We start from the raw sequence: 15,711 nt of genomic DNA on the forward strand, positions 1-15,711 counted from the left end.
TTTTTTTTTAGACTGTCGCCTGTGGAAACACACCGAGAAGAAAGATATGGCCTAAGAACCCAAGCTTGATTCGCACCCTGGTTCTCTGTCCGGATACCTAGGTACCTAAGTATGTACCCAGCTCACCACACCCTCTCCTAATTCCAGACAATCATGGAATACAAGAGTGACGCAAGCTAATAAATGCACTTTGGGCTGCTGACTGGATTACTTGCGTGGAAAGTGGCTCTGACACACTTACCTCCCGTTACCCAGCCCCGCCCAAGTATGCCTGTCGTGGAACCACTGTTGCCTCAGCCCCTCGACCCTTCAACCTGATCAGTGCTGTATGGACGCCATGTATGCCAACACAGCACAAAAAAGCCTTGGATCAAGCCGGCGAAACTGCCTAGTGACTCAGCCTTGTTGGACATGTGGTATGTAGCAAATGTCTCAGGAAACTTTCGCCACGGACCTCCCAGTATGTATATTATGTAGCTGGTCACCAGCAGGTTTTCAAGCTCTCCCCTGCGCCAGCCCGATTCACTGTCGTCGTACGGCAATCAAGCTGCTATCTACGGTCAATCATAGTCAAAAGAAGTGGATGTTTACTTGCTTTTGCGTAGCGTATCCCAAGACCGTACCCAACATGGAACTCATTCTTTTACGAGCAACTTACTACCTCCAAAACTCACTGGAAGGGTTCTTCAGTCAAATCTTTGGCCAGGGAACCTTCCGAGTGCAAGTAAGTAACCATGCCCTTGAGGGCTTTGGTTAATGACCTCAACATCAAATGATTGTGGCTAACAAAACGCCCTGTTACTGAGCAGCTCAAGCGTGCTTATTTCCATTGTGATATTCCTCGAAATTTGTCGGATGTGAGTTGTGCTATGAAATGAAGTGGTTGTGGTTGTTGGCTGTTAGTGGACGCTGATATGTGTCAAATTAGCATGAGCAGACCCAGCTAGAAGCACTGAAGCAACACTATTAGAGATGACAACTGAGTGCCTAAGGATGGTGGAAACAGCTTGGAAGACTTGGATTACAAGCCACACAAGAGGTTGAGGGGTTTCGGCGGTGTTTTCCTATCGATAGTACCAAAATTAACTTCACAAGCTCGACAACCACAAATCTCACCTTAAACGTGGCGGAGAGTTATAGTACTGCACTCCGTAGGTATCTACCTAGAGATTACAAGCTCAATTTGAGAGCTTCTCGGACTCCTTCTACTCTTTGTGCCACCAGTGCTGTGAATACTGAGATCCGAGACGTCCCAACAAAATCTCAGAGTCAACTGTTGCCCAGCGAAGCGTTGCAAAGCGTGTGTATGCCTTGCCACATTTACGCCCTAAAGCACCAGAAGTTGGTAACTCCGGTAACGTAATATTACTATTTCCTTGAGGAGTTGCATATTGAATTGCCCAGCTACAGTTAGCGAGCGACCACACGAGAACAAATAAGGCTGTGTGCCCTGGCGGGTGCCTCACGAGCGAACATGTCGGCACTCCATCCAACGGTTTGTGTAGGCATACTGATAGGCTCATTGCCACATGGATGCCTGATAGAGATAAAGGCATTGCAATCATCGCCTTACTGGACAAGACTCCCCAAGTGACAATCAGGACTCTGATCGCCCCGAACAATCAACAACAGCTCCAGCCTCCAGACCCTTACGATGAGTGCCTCTCAGCAGCAGACCTTCCAGCCGACTTTTTCGGGTTACGATGTGGACGGAGAGAAGCCATTCCTTCCCTCTGTAGATGCGCCGTGCCTCGCGAAACAAAGCAGCATCTCGCTGAACGACGAGTGCCAAACCTTCAGCAGCGACGCAGATGATGACGAAGCATCAGGAATGAGTCTTGCAGATCTTCTAAGGGAACGGATGCTCTGTGATGAGACTTCTGGTCTCAACTACATGCCGTTGCACCTTCTCCACGCTGTCATGCCGCGACGTCGGGTCGTAAGCGAGCTGCAATCCCACTACGAAGTCGCTCAAGTGCAAGAATACGCCAGTCTCATTTGTCCCGAAGGCACAAGGGACCAAAGTCTTGATATAAAGGTATCGGGAGTCTACACTAAAGTATTTGCCACCCTCATCCGCCTGAATAAGTGCCAGGACATTGGTAAGTTTGTAGGCGAGGGACTCTCTGACGACAAGCTGCCATTCAGTCGGAGAGATGGTACGCTAGAAATGAAGAGACGATTCCCCCTGTTTGAGAATGCAGCTTCGGTGACGGAGATCCACGCATGCAAGCACTGGCGAGCAGATGATAGAGAAAGATTCTTTGCTGTCCAGAGGGAATTTCTGGTGCATTTCTTCCGACAGAGGCCGGCCCGCGATGAAGATTTAGTCAAAGAAATGGGAGAACCCACATGCATGTGGGTAGATAAGCTGCCCAATACGACATATCTTCCCTGGAAAGAGCGGAGAATGAGCACTTCGCAAACAGAAGGCCTGTCTATTCCTCACATGAGCAGCTCCTATGCTGGTGGTGCTTACGGCGGAGTATCGCCGTTCGAAATAGACGATGGGAATCATGATTTCATGCAGCTTCTCGAGGGTGTAGGTGATTAAGTTTCACCCAAATCGCAGAAAAGTCACTAAATAGTGAAATTATCTACTAGATTGGCCTCGATGGCAAAGTCTTCGCGGTCAAAACTCTCCGCCGAATCACCCGCACTCGCGACAACCCAGAGCTTCCCCCACGGGACGAGACCGATGAGGAGATGCGGATCCGATTTCGCAAAGAGGTCGCTGTTCTGTGGCGGCTCGACGGCACGGTGCATCCTCATCTATTGACGATGCTGACAGCTTTCGAGCACAACGACGGCCACCTGCAACTCCGCTTCGTCTTTCCCTGGGCTGAGTGTGATCTCCTTGGCCTCTGGCAACTGGGCAATAAATCCTGGAAATGGGACGCCGCATCGTTCATTTGGATGGCGGAGCAGATTGACGGCATTCTGGGAGCCGTCGAGAAACTGCACGAGCCGGCCCACCTTCACGAGCTGGAACATGATAATCGGCGATATGGCTTGCATGCCGACATCAAGCCGGACAACATCCTCCTGTTTCGTTCACAGGCGCGCCCTCGGGGGATACTCGTGCTCTCTGACTTTGGTCTGTCTTCATTCCATCGTGAAATAACCCGGTCCAACATCCCCAACAACAAGGTGATGGGCACTCCAGCGTACAACCCGCCCGAATGCGACGTGCAAGGTGGGCTGATTTGCCGTCGGTATGGTGAGTATCCACATCGCATTCCGGGCTCTGATGACGCATAAGCTGAAAGTTGATTATAGATATCTGGACACTAGGCTCACTTTTTCTTGACATGCTCACCTGGCTACTAGGAGGTGAAAAGCTTTTGGACGATTTCCAGAATTTCGTCGAGGTGCAGTACATCACGGGGGGTCTTCGGAAAATGTTCTACCAGATCTGTGAGATCCAGTCGCAAGGCACCGGTTCTGTGCACATTAGAGATGGTATTCTCAAAGTAAGAAATGATTTAGGTCCCTTTCAAGGATAGACACAATGCTGAAGATCGCAGGATACCGACAGGCAAAAGTGGTATGGGATACAACTAAACCCGAAACTGACCCAGGTAAGGTGTCCTCCAGCGCGTCTCGGACCAGACCAAGGAGCTAACAAGCACACCAGTGGATCCAGCTCCTCAAATCCCGTGAAGGTTGCTCCGGTTTTGTCAAAGACATCCTCACGCTCATCGAAGAAAAGATGCTGAGGCTTCAGGCATCCAAGCGGTGGGAGTCGAAACATCTCAAGAGAGAATTCACCAAAATACTGTCACGCTGCTCCTCTCACGGTGACTATGTCTTCAACGGGAGCCCAAAGCCTCAGAATCAAGGAAGCATTTCGCAGTCGCTGGGTGACACCCTTGCGGTCCAGCCCACGCCGGTCTACATAGCGCCTCTGAAGGCTGAGTCATATCAGCAGATCAGGGCGAACCAACAAAGCCTGCGACTGCCGCTTCATTCAGTTACAGAGAACGATCAGCGCTTGAAGGTTTGAATTTGGTCAATACTGTTCAAACAATAAGAATAATTGGAAGAATATGGATGCTTGAGCAACTGAACACGACTTTGAGGCACCCTCAGCATGAAGTGGGTTGTCAGTAGACTTTCTGACTAGACTTCCTGACGGAGGGCGAAGGGAGATACGAAATATGACTTATGGATGGGAACTGATATGGAACGGTTTGTCGATGAGCAAATACCCGTGTTAGACCCCAGAATCCACTTCGGCGAAAGTCTTGTCATATGCTTGCAATAGAATCAAGAGTCTGTCAGACTAAATGATTGAGCCAGGGATGCATGGAGTCAATACAATACAGTGTCGACCGTTGTAGAGCAGTTTGCCCCGAGTATACAAGAGGGAATGACCGCTGAAACCGAGCTGTTGACCAAGGGAGTCCAACTTGGAGACACCCAGGTTCTCAAGGCTCATTCCTTCAAACCCCTCAACATCGTGCGAGACGAGCTCGAGCAACACTAGAGATCCGCTCCTTCGTCCAAAGAATCCGATTGCGGATTCAGAGAAAGGAAATTAAATCTGTGCCCCTATTGGCGGGCACTCACTTGTATTCGAATCTCGAAGGTGTGAGATGCTCAGTTGACACAGCCGGCTCACGTACGTGTGCAAATGGGGACTTATCGACCTGAAAGACTAGGCTTCCAATCCAACACTCGGTAAATACTTTATACCATAATGCGGATGTCATCCAATTTTAGACAAGGAGTTGAGCAGAGAAGGGGAATAGGCGAAGGGTAAGAACGGCACCGAGAATCACACCAGCACATAATTACCCGGTCATCATGAAAATCATGCATTACCTACCAGGGGGAAGGGGGGTTTCTGAATGTATTGCAAAAGCATTGCAATAGCATATCGCAATGATATCAAAATCAAATCAATTGTTTAATATAATTATAAAAAGATTTTCTGTCTTTATAATGTTGTGGTTGATATGCAATTGTTTTTGACATGCTTTGACATGATGTTAAGCCACGATATGAAATCCAAAAAAAGACCCTTTTGCAACCCTTTTAAGAACTCGTCCCCCACCCAACTTTTTTTTCTTATTTTTTCGCTTGACTATGTACTAAGGGTTGAGCTACGGAATTACGGAAATATCTAAAAATAGAAATATTTTAAAGTTTATAAGGCTAGTTTGGACATGTCTTGACATGCGTTGACATGAAATCAATCTTGATATGATATCGATATGATATCAACCTTTTGATTGGATTTTTTTTTTGCAATGATTTGTTAGTCTTTTACAAGCATTTCGTTATGATTTCTAAATTTTGATTTAATATCAATATTATTGCAGCAGACGTATTCCGCAGCGTGCATTGCAAGACCCAATCAGAAACCCCCCTTCCCCCTGGTAGGTATGGTCTGGCAGAATAGAAATGGCCACCGACCATCGTTTCTCTGAATGTAAGCACTGGTTCTGCAGAAGTCCATGTCGGTGTTCCATCGGTCTCAAAAATGACCTCGGGATGTACAGCCAAGGACTGTTACTGTACGCCCGAGCAACACGAAACATTACGCAATGCCACCACTACTAGGGCATTGCATAATAACTTGTGCGGCCTCCCACTTCCTGCACCAAGAATCGCTACTTGTGCTACCCATCGTACTGATCGAGATGCATGTTGCTGTATGTCAGATTTAGTGCCAGGACCTGCGTGGCATGCGGCGCGGCGTGCATATGCGTCCATTTCATCATGGCCAGGAGGCCATCTGTTATTTGGGTGTGATTTGGGAGCGATTTGATGCGTATGAACTGTGGCGAAGCCGTTCCGAGCGGCGATGAGATGATCACCCAATCGCAATCTTGTAAGACACCTGTGATGAGATCGCATCTCAAAGTGTAGGCCTTGAGCATTCTTGTTGTTCGACTGCCGATTATTGCTTCAGCCGCATGCACGTATCCAGCGACACAGCGACGCCACAATCAAGGTAATACTCTTTCAGGGCGTGTCAGGAACGCCTTCCCCATTGCAAAGATTATCTCATCTTGTTCAAGTGATTTCCAAATAATCAAAATAGCAAAAGCTTAACTTTATTATTTGAGACTAACTCGGATGCATGGACTGCGCTACTACCACATCACCAGGGTTCCAAGTCCCGAGGTCATGAGTAATCACGGATCACAGCCCTTATAGCCCTGGAGGCCTAGATTCGCGCAAGTTTCCGAGTCCCAGGTTGACCCAGCACTCTGGGACGATCCACCCTCCCACCTCGACGGAAGATTTAACAAGAAGCCGGATCCTACTTCTAACCCTGTGCTCGGGTTTTGACAGGTCACGCAACAAGGTGGAGCACATATGGACGGCATAAGTCTGATATTACAGTAGCGTATCAAAAGGCGAGAAAGCGGGCCGGTCGAGCCGTTGGGGAGGCCGTAAAGCGGAACTCATCTTCGTCATGATCACGAGCGCCACTGCCGCTGTCACCCACCGGCACACTCCCTCTTACATTGATTGAGATCTTCCAAACACGGGCTGCTCGATGTTATTCGTCTCCCCCTGGAGGGAGATTCAGGAATAAGAATGCGCTAGGGGCCCAGCTGCAGGGACAGGGAACATGACTCTCGTTAGCCTCACTCATCACACGCGGGTCTCTTCACACCCTCTTCGGCTTTGTCGTCTCCGCCCACAGTCTGTCTTCCTTGCCCCATGGCAACGCGGCAAACGCATCCTGGTCTCCTACCTCCTGCAGCAGCTGAAGCGATAGGTTGCTCTATCTGAGGGAGGGGTTGAGAGGCTGAGAGGTGGTCGGACTCGACCCCAGACCGAAGCCCGCAGCCCCCAGCATGGCCTTTTGTGTGGTATTTGTCGGGATCCAGGGTTGTATTTATGCACCCAGACGCGGGCTAGGGATTTGCTTCTGATCCAGTAAAGAGTGGACTCTGCGAGACTAATAGGACAAGTCCTACCTTGCCTTAGATTCCTTCCCGCCCATGCCAATTTGTATTGCTCATCTAAATCTCACCCTTCGTTCTGCTTCGAGCAACTGCTGTCCTCAAGCTCCCAAGACACGTCGACGTTGAGCACCGTTTCGGCCCACAGGCTCATCGCGGGTGGGACCATCACGATGTTGCCGCTACCGGCACAACAGGCAGACTGAATTAAATGAACGAATGAACGAATGAACGAAAATACCAATGGATTCAAACAGTGACCAAGCCTCTCAGGGCCCGGATCCGGACGACCAAAAGGTCCGGGTCCAATCCGGCACTACCGGCGCCAAGATGGCCGCCGAGAAACCTCCCCATAATCCTTCAGAGCGAGGAGTTCCCGCCAGCGACACCAACAACAGCCCTGTCGACGACCGCAGACACCAAATCAACCGCGACGAGTTCTCCGGCCTTCAAGTCGTCGAGTCGGGCCTGGAGGTCCCGCACAGCGCCCTCCCAGAGGCCCTACCGCCCTCGGACCCGGAGACCGCGTACGCTGAGTACAAGGGATGGGGCGATAACTCCTCTCCGCCACAGGTGCTGCACGCAGGTGGCGGCGGCTCCTGGCCCTTCCCCGAGGCGGTGTCGCCCGGCGGCGACAACGCGTACACCCCCGTCAGTCAACCCTATAGCGAGTTTAGCAAGGCCAACTATCACGGCGGGCATAACCCATTCGACCCACCCGACGCAGAGAAGCAGCGCGCTGCTGAGAGGAGAATATGCGGCCTGCGCAGGATGATTTTTTGGTGTGTGCTGGCTGTGGCCGTATTTGTTGTTGTCGTCGGCGTGGCTGTCGGAGTTGGCGTAGGGCTGGGGACGAGGAATGATAGCTCGAGGTGAGTCAGATTCTTATTTCTTTTCCCTTTTTTTCTTTCTCACCCCGCCTGTGCAACACACGGAACAACGGTGTTGGGCTGGAACAGAGACTTCCATTTTCCCGGGTCGTTCCCCGTTCCCAAGCACGGGACGGCGTTGCAGGTGAACCCCAGGCGCGGATCGGCTCGCGGGAGAACGGCAAGACGGATGAACAAGCTGGTGTGGGGACATGTTTATGCGACGTCCGATATACTTCAGCACACGGCCCAGCCTCCACGAAGAAGCAAAGACTGACTCGTCCATGTGGCATAACAGCTCAAATTCAACCTCAACATCGACCAGCAGCCACAGCGTGCCGTCCGCGACGGCGACGGCGGCCGCGACGACGGCAACGTCCATCGTCTGCCCCATGGCCAACAGGACCACTTACACGCTCGAGTCGTCGTCCAAGCAGTTCCTGGTGCTGTGCGGGCGCGACTACAACAGCTGCTGCGGCGCCGTCGACATGCTCACTGTCAACACCACCACGTTCGAAGCCTGCCTGGAGCAGTGCTCCGCCCAGGAGGGCTGCACGGCGGTGGGGTGGGGCAACTATTACGGCACCAACACTTGCTGGCTCAAGAGCGCGTGGGGCGAGCCGAACTGGAGCGGGAGCTGGTATGCTGCCATCGAGGTTGACTCTGGGGGGTGAAGTAGCAGTCGACAGAGCTAGGACTGAGCTTTCGTGAGTTGGAAGAGAGCGAGAAGTTTGACCAACCAGTAACCATCGACATTGACATTTGCAACACGGTGATCTCAGCAATTTACATGGTGGATGAACCTCAGCCCTAGAGGTGGATATTGAGGGAATCAAAGGATCACCGTACAGATCTTTGACAGGGACCAGTCCATCTAAGTGACATGGAACGTCTTCATTGACAGAAGCCCATTGGCGAAAAGATACCTATCTCCGAGGAGACGAACACAGCAAGTGAACTAGGAGGTTGGGTGCTTCATTGAGCGACACGGCGTTCAGGATACGGCGCAAAATTTGGGAGCAATCGCAAGACACAAATCATATTGTCTCTGCTAACGGCCGGCTGACTTGAGAAATCGTTCGAATACTGCAAATTATATATTGTGTAGGCCTAATACCAACACCATGGAACGCACATAGCATCCTCAAACTCACTTCTTCCACATCAAAACAAGCCACGCAGCAACTCGGTATCCAACTATAATCCCAATCATAATCCCGACGTTCTTGCCAAGGTACCCATCCCGATACCCAAACTGGTCCAGCACCCCCTGGCCAGCGATGCGACACTCATCCGCCAGCTCGGTCTGATACATGCAGCGGCACCCGTCACCGCACCCATAGCTCCTCCCCGAGAACTCATTGACCATCATGCCCTCAAACACATACTTCTGGTAGTCCCAGTAGCTAAAGACATACTTGTAAAACACATTCAGCACAGTTGGCTGCACCATAAATCCATTGACGCACATCCACAGCCCGTTGGCGAAAGCAACCAGCGCCAGCGCGACGACGAAGTTGGGCGCCAACGATCCTATGACGACGACGAGGCCTTCGGCGGCCAGAAGGTCGAAGAAAACCCACATGACCCAGGTGAAGAAAGCGGCGGGCGCCGGATTAAAGTTGGATAGGAAATACGAGATGGCGCTGAATCCCAGCGCAATCAGGAACAGCGGCGGCACGCCGATCAGGAAGTTGGACAGCACCAGGTGCGACGCCGAATACAGACCCGTGCTCGACTCCTTGACGTACTGGAGGCGGTCCTCCAGCCAGGCTGGCACGTAGGCCACTGCCATGAAGGACATGAAGGCTGAGCCGAAGAACTGAACGGGTGTGAGTGACCGCGTTTATGTAAACGAAGAGACAAGGGGAAAGGGAGACTCACGATAGCGTTGATGTACGGCTGGATATACTCCTGCTCCGTCTTGAGCCGCACCCACACCGTGCCCATCATGACCGCCAGGCCAAAGTACATGGCCATGCGGACGCCATAGGCGATGACATCGCGGTAGCTCTTGATGAACGATCGGTGCAGCAGCGTGAGCACCAGGCTCGCGAAGCCGGGCTTGTTCACTTCCTCGGCCGCATCCACAAGGTCCATCTCACCCTGCTGCTGCGTCTCGCAGTACGCCACGATGCTCTTGAGCTGCTCCGCCAGCGGGCTCGCCAGCCACGCGCGGCGCGAGCCTTCCAGCCGCTGCCTGGCTGCGGCGTCCCCTTTACTGCTGCCGTCACCTCCCTCTTCCCTACCAGCAAAGTCAACACTAACCTGGTCCAGCAAGAATTCAGCCGGATTGACATGCAAAGGCAGCGCCCGCCCCACCGACTCAAAATACGGCTCGACGGCACCAAGCGGGCCAAAGAAGTGCGTCCGCCCCTCCCCGAGCAGCAACAGCTTATCAAACAGATTAAAAGTCGCCGTCGACGGCTGGTGGATACTCGCGACAACAATTAGGTTATCCCGCCGCGCCACCGCCCGCAGGTACCGCACGACCTCGAAGCTGGCGGCCGAGTCGAGCCCGCTGGTCGGCTCGTCGAGGACGAGCACGCGGGGGGCGGTCATGAGCTGCGCGCCGATGCCCGCGCGCCGCTTCTGCCCGCCCGAGATCCCCCGCCGCACCGGCGTGCCCACCACCGTGCCCGCCTGGCCCCGCAGCCCCAGCGCCGCGAGGAGGTCGTCCACGCGGGCGGCGCGCTCGCGCGCGGGCAGGCGGGTCGCCAGCCGCGACGCGAAGGTCAGCGTCTCGCGGACTGTGAGGGAGCCCAGGAGGGCGTCTTCCTGTTCTACGAAGCGGGCTAGGCGGCGGAGGGTTGTGGGCTGTGGGATGGTGCCGTTTACGCGGACTGTGCCGGCTACCTTGGGGCCTTTGGTTGTGGTGGGTGTTATTGATGATGCTGGTGAGTGGCGGCCTGCGAGGACGTTGAGCAGGGTTGTCTTGCCGCACCCCGAGGGGCCCATCAGCGCGAGCAGCTCGCCCGCCTCGACGTAGCCCTGGACATTGTCCAGCAGGGTCTTGGGCTGCTTTGATGTGCGGTCGGTGACGGTGACGGTGATGCCGGACCAGGAAATGTTGTGCACTGTTGTATTTCTCAGGAGGTGGGACCCTGATGTGCCGCCGTGCTGCTTTTCCAGGTCTGTGTCGGGGAGGTAGGGCAGCATCTTGGTTGCTGAATTACTGTCTGAGCTGCGAGCTTCCTGACTTGTGGTGGTGTTGGTGTTGGTGTTGGCTGCCATATTGGGGGATATGAGATATTATGACACCAGGAGGGCAGTGGAAAGAACAAGTAAGAGGTGAAAGGAAGTGATATTGACAGCAATGCCTTGTCAAGTAATTATAAAACCAGACTAAACTTTTAGGAATCCTTGGAGTCTTTGGAATGAACGCCGAAGGATTATACGAAGGATTTGCCCGAGCAAGGCAACGACGATAGCATTAGAAAGAGAGGGAGGATCTTTTATCAGCGAAGCCGTATGCATGACCACACCCTCAGCATAGGAGCACCAACATCTAGATCCAACGAGACGGCGAGGCTGTGTAAGAGATAGAGCGGCCCCATATCCTCAAGGAACCACCAAGCCATCTCATCACATCACCATCACACCTCCCGATTCCGGTACGACAGCGGAGAGTCAGGGGATAAGTTCGGACGACCGACCCCTTTCCGTCTTCAGAAGTACCGCACAGCAGCATGTAGCAAGTCCATTACGCGGTGAGCGTGACGCACCAGGCGCGAGAAGAGGAAAGGGCAAGCAGGAGAGCGCTGACCGACGATGCCCTCCCCATCACACAGGGCAACCATAAGCGGCGATCTTATAGGAGCGGGATGATTGGGCCGAAGAACGACGAAACCTACAAGGGCGGGCGAGATAGAGCAGGAGCAAGAAGGGCTGTCGACTGGACCGCCCTTCCTCGGAGACGCCAACCGAGAGCGGTCTTCTAAGTATCACGGGCAAGGTCAGGCCCCGTAGAGTCAGTGTGACCGTGAGGAGATGACGGGATATCGGACCCGGCCGTGTGACAGGAGTCAGCCGTTTTGGTCTCATCGTCGTGGGCGGGTATCAGAGTTGTCTTGGTCCTCCTCCGACGCGCGGGAGGGTTTTTTCTTTTTTTTCTTCATCACCCTCCCGCAAAGCGTTTCGGTCTCGGGTAGTCACATACACCGGGCTGAGCCGGTCTACCGGGACGGATCCCTGCGTGCGTGTGTGTGTGCGTGTGTGTGTGAGACTGTGGAATCAGCAGGATAAGATAAAGATTGTGTCTCCAGGAATAGATGCCCTTGCTTCCGAATCCAGAGGTGAGGCGGGGCGGGGGGCAGTGTCACAAGGCATCTAGACAACCAGATCTGTAGGGCGGGTTGAGGTCGGCGACCAAGGTGCAGCCGGTGGAGAAACCGGGGATGTGTAGTCTAAATTGTGGGTGGTCATCGGGTTCCAATCATTCGGTTTCGTTGTAGTGTGGTGCCCGGCACGGCTCGGCCGTCTTACCTCATGCAGCGAACGAGAACGCGGTTGGCAGCCAGTTCGTCGGCGACCAGAGATCGTTCCTCCCGGAGAGCAGGGCGAAGGAAGGATAACCCTGTCGGGCCTTGGGATCGGGCGAGGTTGCATCTGGAGGATGCTGCGCATATTCCATGACGCCGTTAAAGAGACCAAATATCTAGATCGCCAAGTCCCAACTTCTCCGGGTGCCGAGAACGAACACATGCACTGCTGCAGCAGCATCGAGCACTATCACAGCTGAGAATCATTTCACCGAGTGGGGGCTGGGGAGGGATATTGTTCATATGAGCTGAGCTGCTACTACCTAGACCCGCAGGTCTGATATTAAATTTTCTCGTGGTCCCCGGAGAGTTACCCAAGCAAGTTACCCAAGCAATAAAGAGTTATCGGCCCAATCCCAACCCCAGCCAAAACCTTCCCATCCTTTTCATCGCGATGCTAAGGACTGCTGAATATTTTCCAGGATTTTATAATATATGTTCATAACACATTAAGTCATACATGTACACACTTAGTGCTCCAGCACCCCAGGCGCGCCAGCAACCGACACGGGCGCCCCAGACACCTGCGAGAGCATGGAGTCGATCTCGCTAATGATAGCCTCGTCGGCGTTGAGGCTCTGGATCATCTCCTCCTGGGTGAAGGCGACCCAGAAGGCCGGGTTGATCTGCTGGGCCTTCTTGGCGCGGTAGATCTCGCGCGCGACGCCACGCACCTGGCCGGCAGCGTTGTCGGCGGCCTTCCACACGCCCGACAGCTTGGACAGGGCGCCGATGCTCAGCCGGATCTGCTGCCGCAGGTCGTCCTCGTCCTGCAGGAAGTACAGCGCCCACTTGGACAGCTGCACGATCGCGCTCATGGTGATGACGCACGTGAAGAAGTGCGTGTGGCTCGTCAGCGCCACCGGCGCCGTGATCATCTTGGAGATGTCCGCGGCGGCTGTCACCGTGTGACGCGTGTGGATATTGTATGCCTCGCCTGACGGCACGGCGCGGTATGGTGCGCATGAGTTGACGTTGCGTGCTGGGGAGGAGTCGAGCTGCGAGTGCGGCTGGTGGAGCATGATGGTGCATCTGGGGGAAAAGACGGTAAGCTGGACTGTCTTGAAAGACCCATCTTTCTTGCTTTAAAGAAAGGCAGTCTTCGTGGTGGGCCTGAACCTACGCTGTGGTGATGAAGTGGCCCTGGAACATCATCTCATCGTGCAGACAATTCTTGTCCACCGGGTCCCTCTTCCCCGGCGGCAGATGCAGCCTCCAATTGGTGAGGTGAGCCTCCATCTTGGCGAGGTTCTCGTCCTCTGGGAACATGATGGGGCCACAGCGCATGAAGCGCCCGAGGTTCCGGATCGCGGCGACGCGGTACGCGAAGGAAGAGAACGGGCGGTCCTCTCCGGAAAAGAGCTGGTCGTCAAAGTCCTCCATGTACATGGGCTGTGGTATAGTCTGCTTCAGCTGTCAGTACGGTCCCTCGCGCGACCGAAATGGACACAACACCGTGATGACTTACCCCCAAGATATACTCCGACTCCTCGCACGGCAGGGCCACGTCTGCCGTCAGGTCGAAGAGGAGGAAGTTGGTAACCCTGTGCACGCCCGCTACCATTCCGTCGATTACGTAGAGATCCCACCACGTCCTCCGCCAGCTCTCTTCGAGTATGGGACTGCCGCGTCCATGCATCGTGGCGAATTGCCGCGTATTCATGCCTAACTCGACCGCTATCCTCTCGCAGTCGGACAGGAGATCCCGAGCCTTGTCCTGCTGGCAGCTTCCGTCCAGCGCGACGATGAGCAACAGCAGAGTCTGAACGAGGAAGCCGTCTTTAGGAGTGCTCGGAGAGTAGGTCAGCCGTAGGGCCTCGTCTAGATACGAAGCACGAGCAGGTCCAACGTCCAGGAAAAGAGAGCCGACATATCTCATGGCCGCCTGTAGGTGCTCTAGCTTTTGCCCGCTCTCCCGTATGTGCCGGAACAGATATTCTCTGGGCAGCACGAAGGGGTGGGAGGCATGATAATGATAGTAGAACGAGTCAAAGCACTTGTCTGCGATGGTAGTCACGGGCACGATGGGAGCATGGTGCTGGACGGCACTGATGGGCGTGCCAAAGGGTGTGGTCCTGTACAGCTGCAGATGGTTCATAGAGGCGGCGGCCGAGAGGAATGGCGAGTTCGGGTCGGTGCCGAGGCCTACGGGCGGCGTGAAGCCGGCGCTTGTCAGTGCAGGGGCAGTAGCCCCGAGCAACATGGGGCAGCTCTCGGGCCCGCCGGCGGAGGTGACGTCTGAGGCATCGGGAGACGAGGACGCGTGCCGCTTGTTGGGGTTTTGAGCAGTACCTCGCCGCGGGCCTTTGTACCCCCGTCGGGAGGCGACATAGACGCACTCGGACTGAGATGCCACACAGCGGGTACAGGGATTCTGGCCATCACACTTGAGGTGTTTGCTACGCTGTCATTGCAGATGGGTATATGTCAGCCCTATGTGAACCGACCCGACACGAGGGGAAGCAAGCAGATTCGTCCACCTTCCGGTGGATGTGGAGACCCAGCGAGAAGAAAGGACCAGATACTTCACACAGTAGACAGAGAAGGAGGACTCGGCAGAGAGGAGAGAGGGCTACTCACACATGCCAGACAAGCGGCGGGGACGGCAGGGCCCGCGGCGGCAGTAGACTGGGAGCCAGGATCGTGGGCGGAAGTTGAAGCAGAAGTGGGCACGGTCGCGTTCCCGTTCACATTGTCGTTCATAGCACCCGCGGAATTGCCATTAGGAGTGCCCGAGCTGAAGAGGTCCGCCGAGGAGAGGTCGCCGACGGTGGGGGCCAGCGGAGACTCGCCGCTCAGGCTGGTCGAGGAGGACTGTGGAGCCCCAGACGGCAAGCTGTAGAGGCTCATCTTGGCCCAATCGTGTTGCAGGCAGGCTGGCCCTGCGCTGGAGCTGAACTGAGCTGGGCTGACCAAAACTGGAGGCGCGTCTCCTGGTTTGTCGGTCAGGGCGCGCGCTTCGTGTGTCCGAGTCAATGGCCGGCTGCTCGGCGGCAGATCCCCGTGACAGTGAAAGCGAAAGTGACAGTGAGAGTGACAGTGCCGGTGACAGTGACAGCTCACCCACAGCAGCAGCAGCAAGCAGGGTCGACGGTTGTGTGCTGTTCTACAATGGTTGAGCCGGTGCAGCCAAGACAAACGAGGTTGGGATTGTGGAGGAGCTTGATTGAGCCTCTGAGTCGTGGCAGGTCTCGAACTTGCCTTTGGTTGTTGTTGTCGGTAACGGTGATGATGTTGTCGCCGTCGGACTTGTTCGAAAGGCAAACGGGATTTCCCCCTCGGGCTTTCGTTATGGACTAGCCTCGAGCTTCTCGGGCACCATGCAGTCAGTACAGACGGACAGAGACAGATCCAAGCTCGCCGTCAAGTCTCGAG

General features: G+C 54.4%; 4 protein-coding genes across 4 annotated transcripts; 2 read left to right on the top strand and 2 right to left on the bottom strand.

Moving 5' to 3' along the window:
• Positions 1–1,654: 1,654 nt before the first annotated feature.
• Positions 1,655–4,489, top strand: J7T55_007326 (uncharacterized protein; the record flags this gene model as incomplete). Its single annotated transcript, XM_053144077.1, has 7 exons — positions 1,655–2,542; positions 2,605–3,220; positions 3,280–3,473; positions 3,528–3,581; positions 3,638–4,000; positions 4,148–4,191; positions 4,303–4,489. The coding sequence occupies 7 exons, from the start codon at positions 1,655–1,657 to the stop codon at positions 4,487–4,489; spliced, it is 2,346 nt and encodes a 781-aa protein (XP_052993017.1).
• A 2,680-nt stretch (positions 4,490–7,169) lies between these two features.
• J7T55_007327 (uncharacterized protein) lies at positions 7,170–8,469 on the top strand (the record flags this gene model as incomplete). The annotated part of the gene is made up of 2 exons (XM_053144078.1): positions 7,170–7,798; positions 8,094–8,469. 2 exons carry the CDS (start codon positions 7,170–7,172, stop codon positions 8,467–8,469), a joined length of 1,005 nt encoding a protein of 334 aa, XP_052993018.1.
• Positions 8,470–8,945: 476 nt separating this feature from the next.
• Positions 8,946–11,029, bottom strand: J7T55_007328 (uncharacterized protein; the record flags this gene model as incomplete). Its single annotated transcript, XM_053144079.1, has 2 exons — positions 8,946–9,617; positions 9,680–11,029. 2 exons carry the CDS (start codon positions 11,027–11,029, stop codon positions 8,946–8,948), a joined length of 2,022 nt encoding a protein of 673 aa, XP_052993019.1.
• A 1,777-nt stretch (positions 11,030–12,806) lies between these two features.
• J7T55_007329 (uncharacterized protein) lies at positions 12,807–15,186 on the bottom strand (the record flags this gene model as incomplete). The annotated part of the gene is made up of 4 exons (XM_053144080.1): positions 12,807–13,368; positions 13,460–13,740; positions 13,805–14,740; positions 14,917–15,186. 4 exons carry the CDS (start codon positions 15,184–15,186, stop codon positions 12,807–12,809), a joined length of 2,049 nt encoding a protein of 682 aa, XP_052993020.1.
• Between the last annotated feature and the right edge of the window lie 525 nt (positions 15,187–15,711).

This window comes from Diaporthe amygdali, assembly GCF_026229845.1.
Source record: "Diaporthe amygdali strain CAA958 chromosome Unknown NODE_16_length_960263_cov_65_539585, whole genome shotgun sequence".
NCBI classification, from domain to species: Eukaryota; Fungi; Ascomycota; class Sordariomycetes; order Diaporthales; family Diaporthaceae; genus Diaporthe; species Diaporthe amygdali.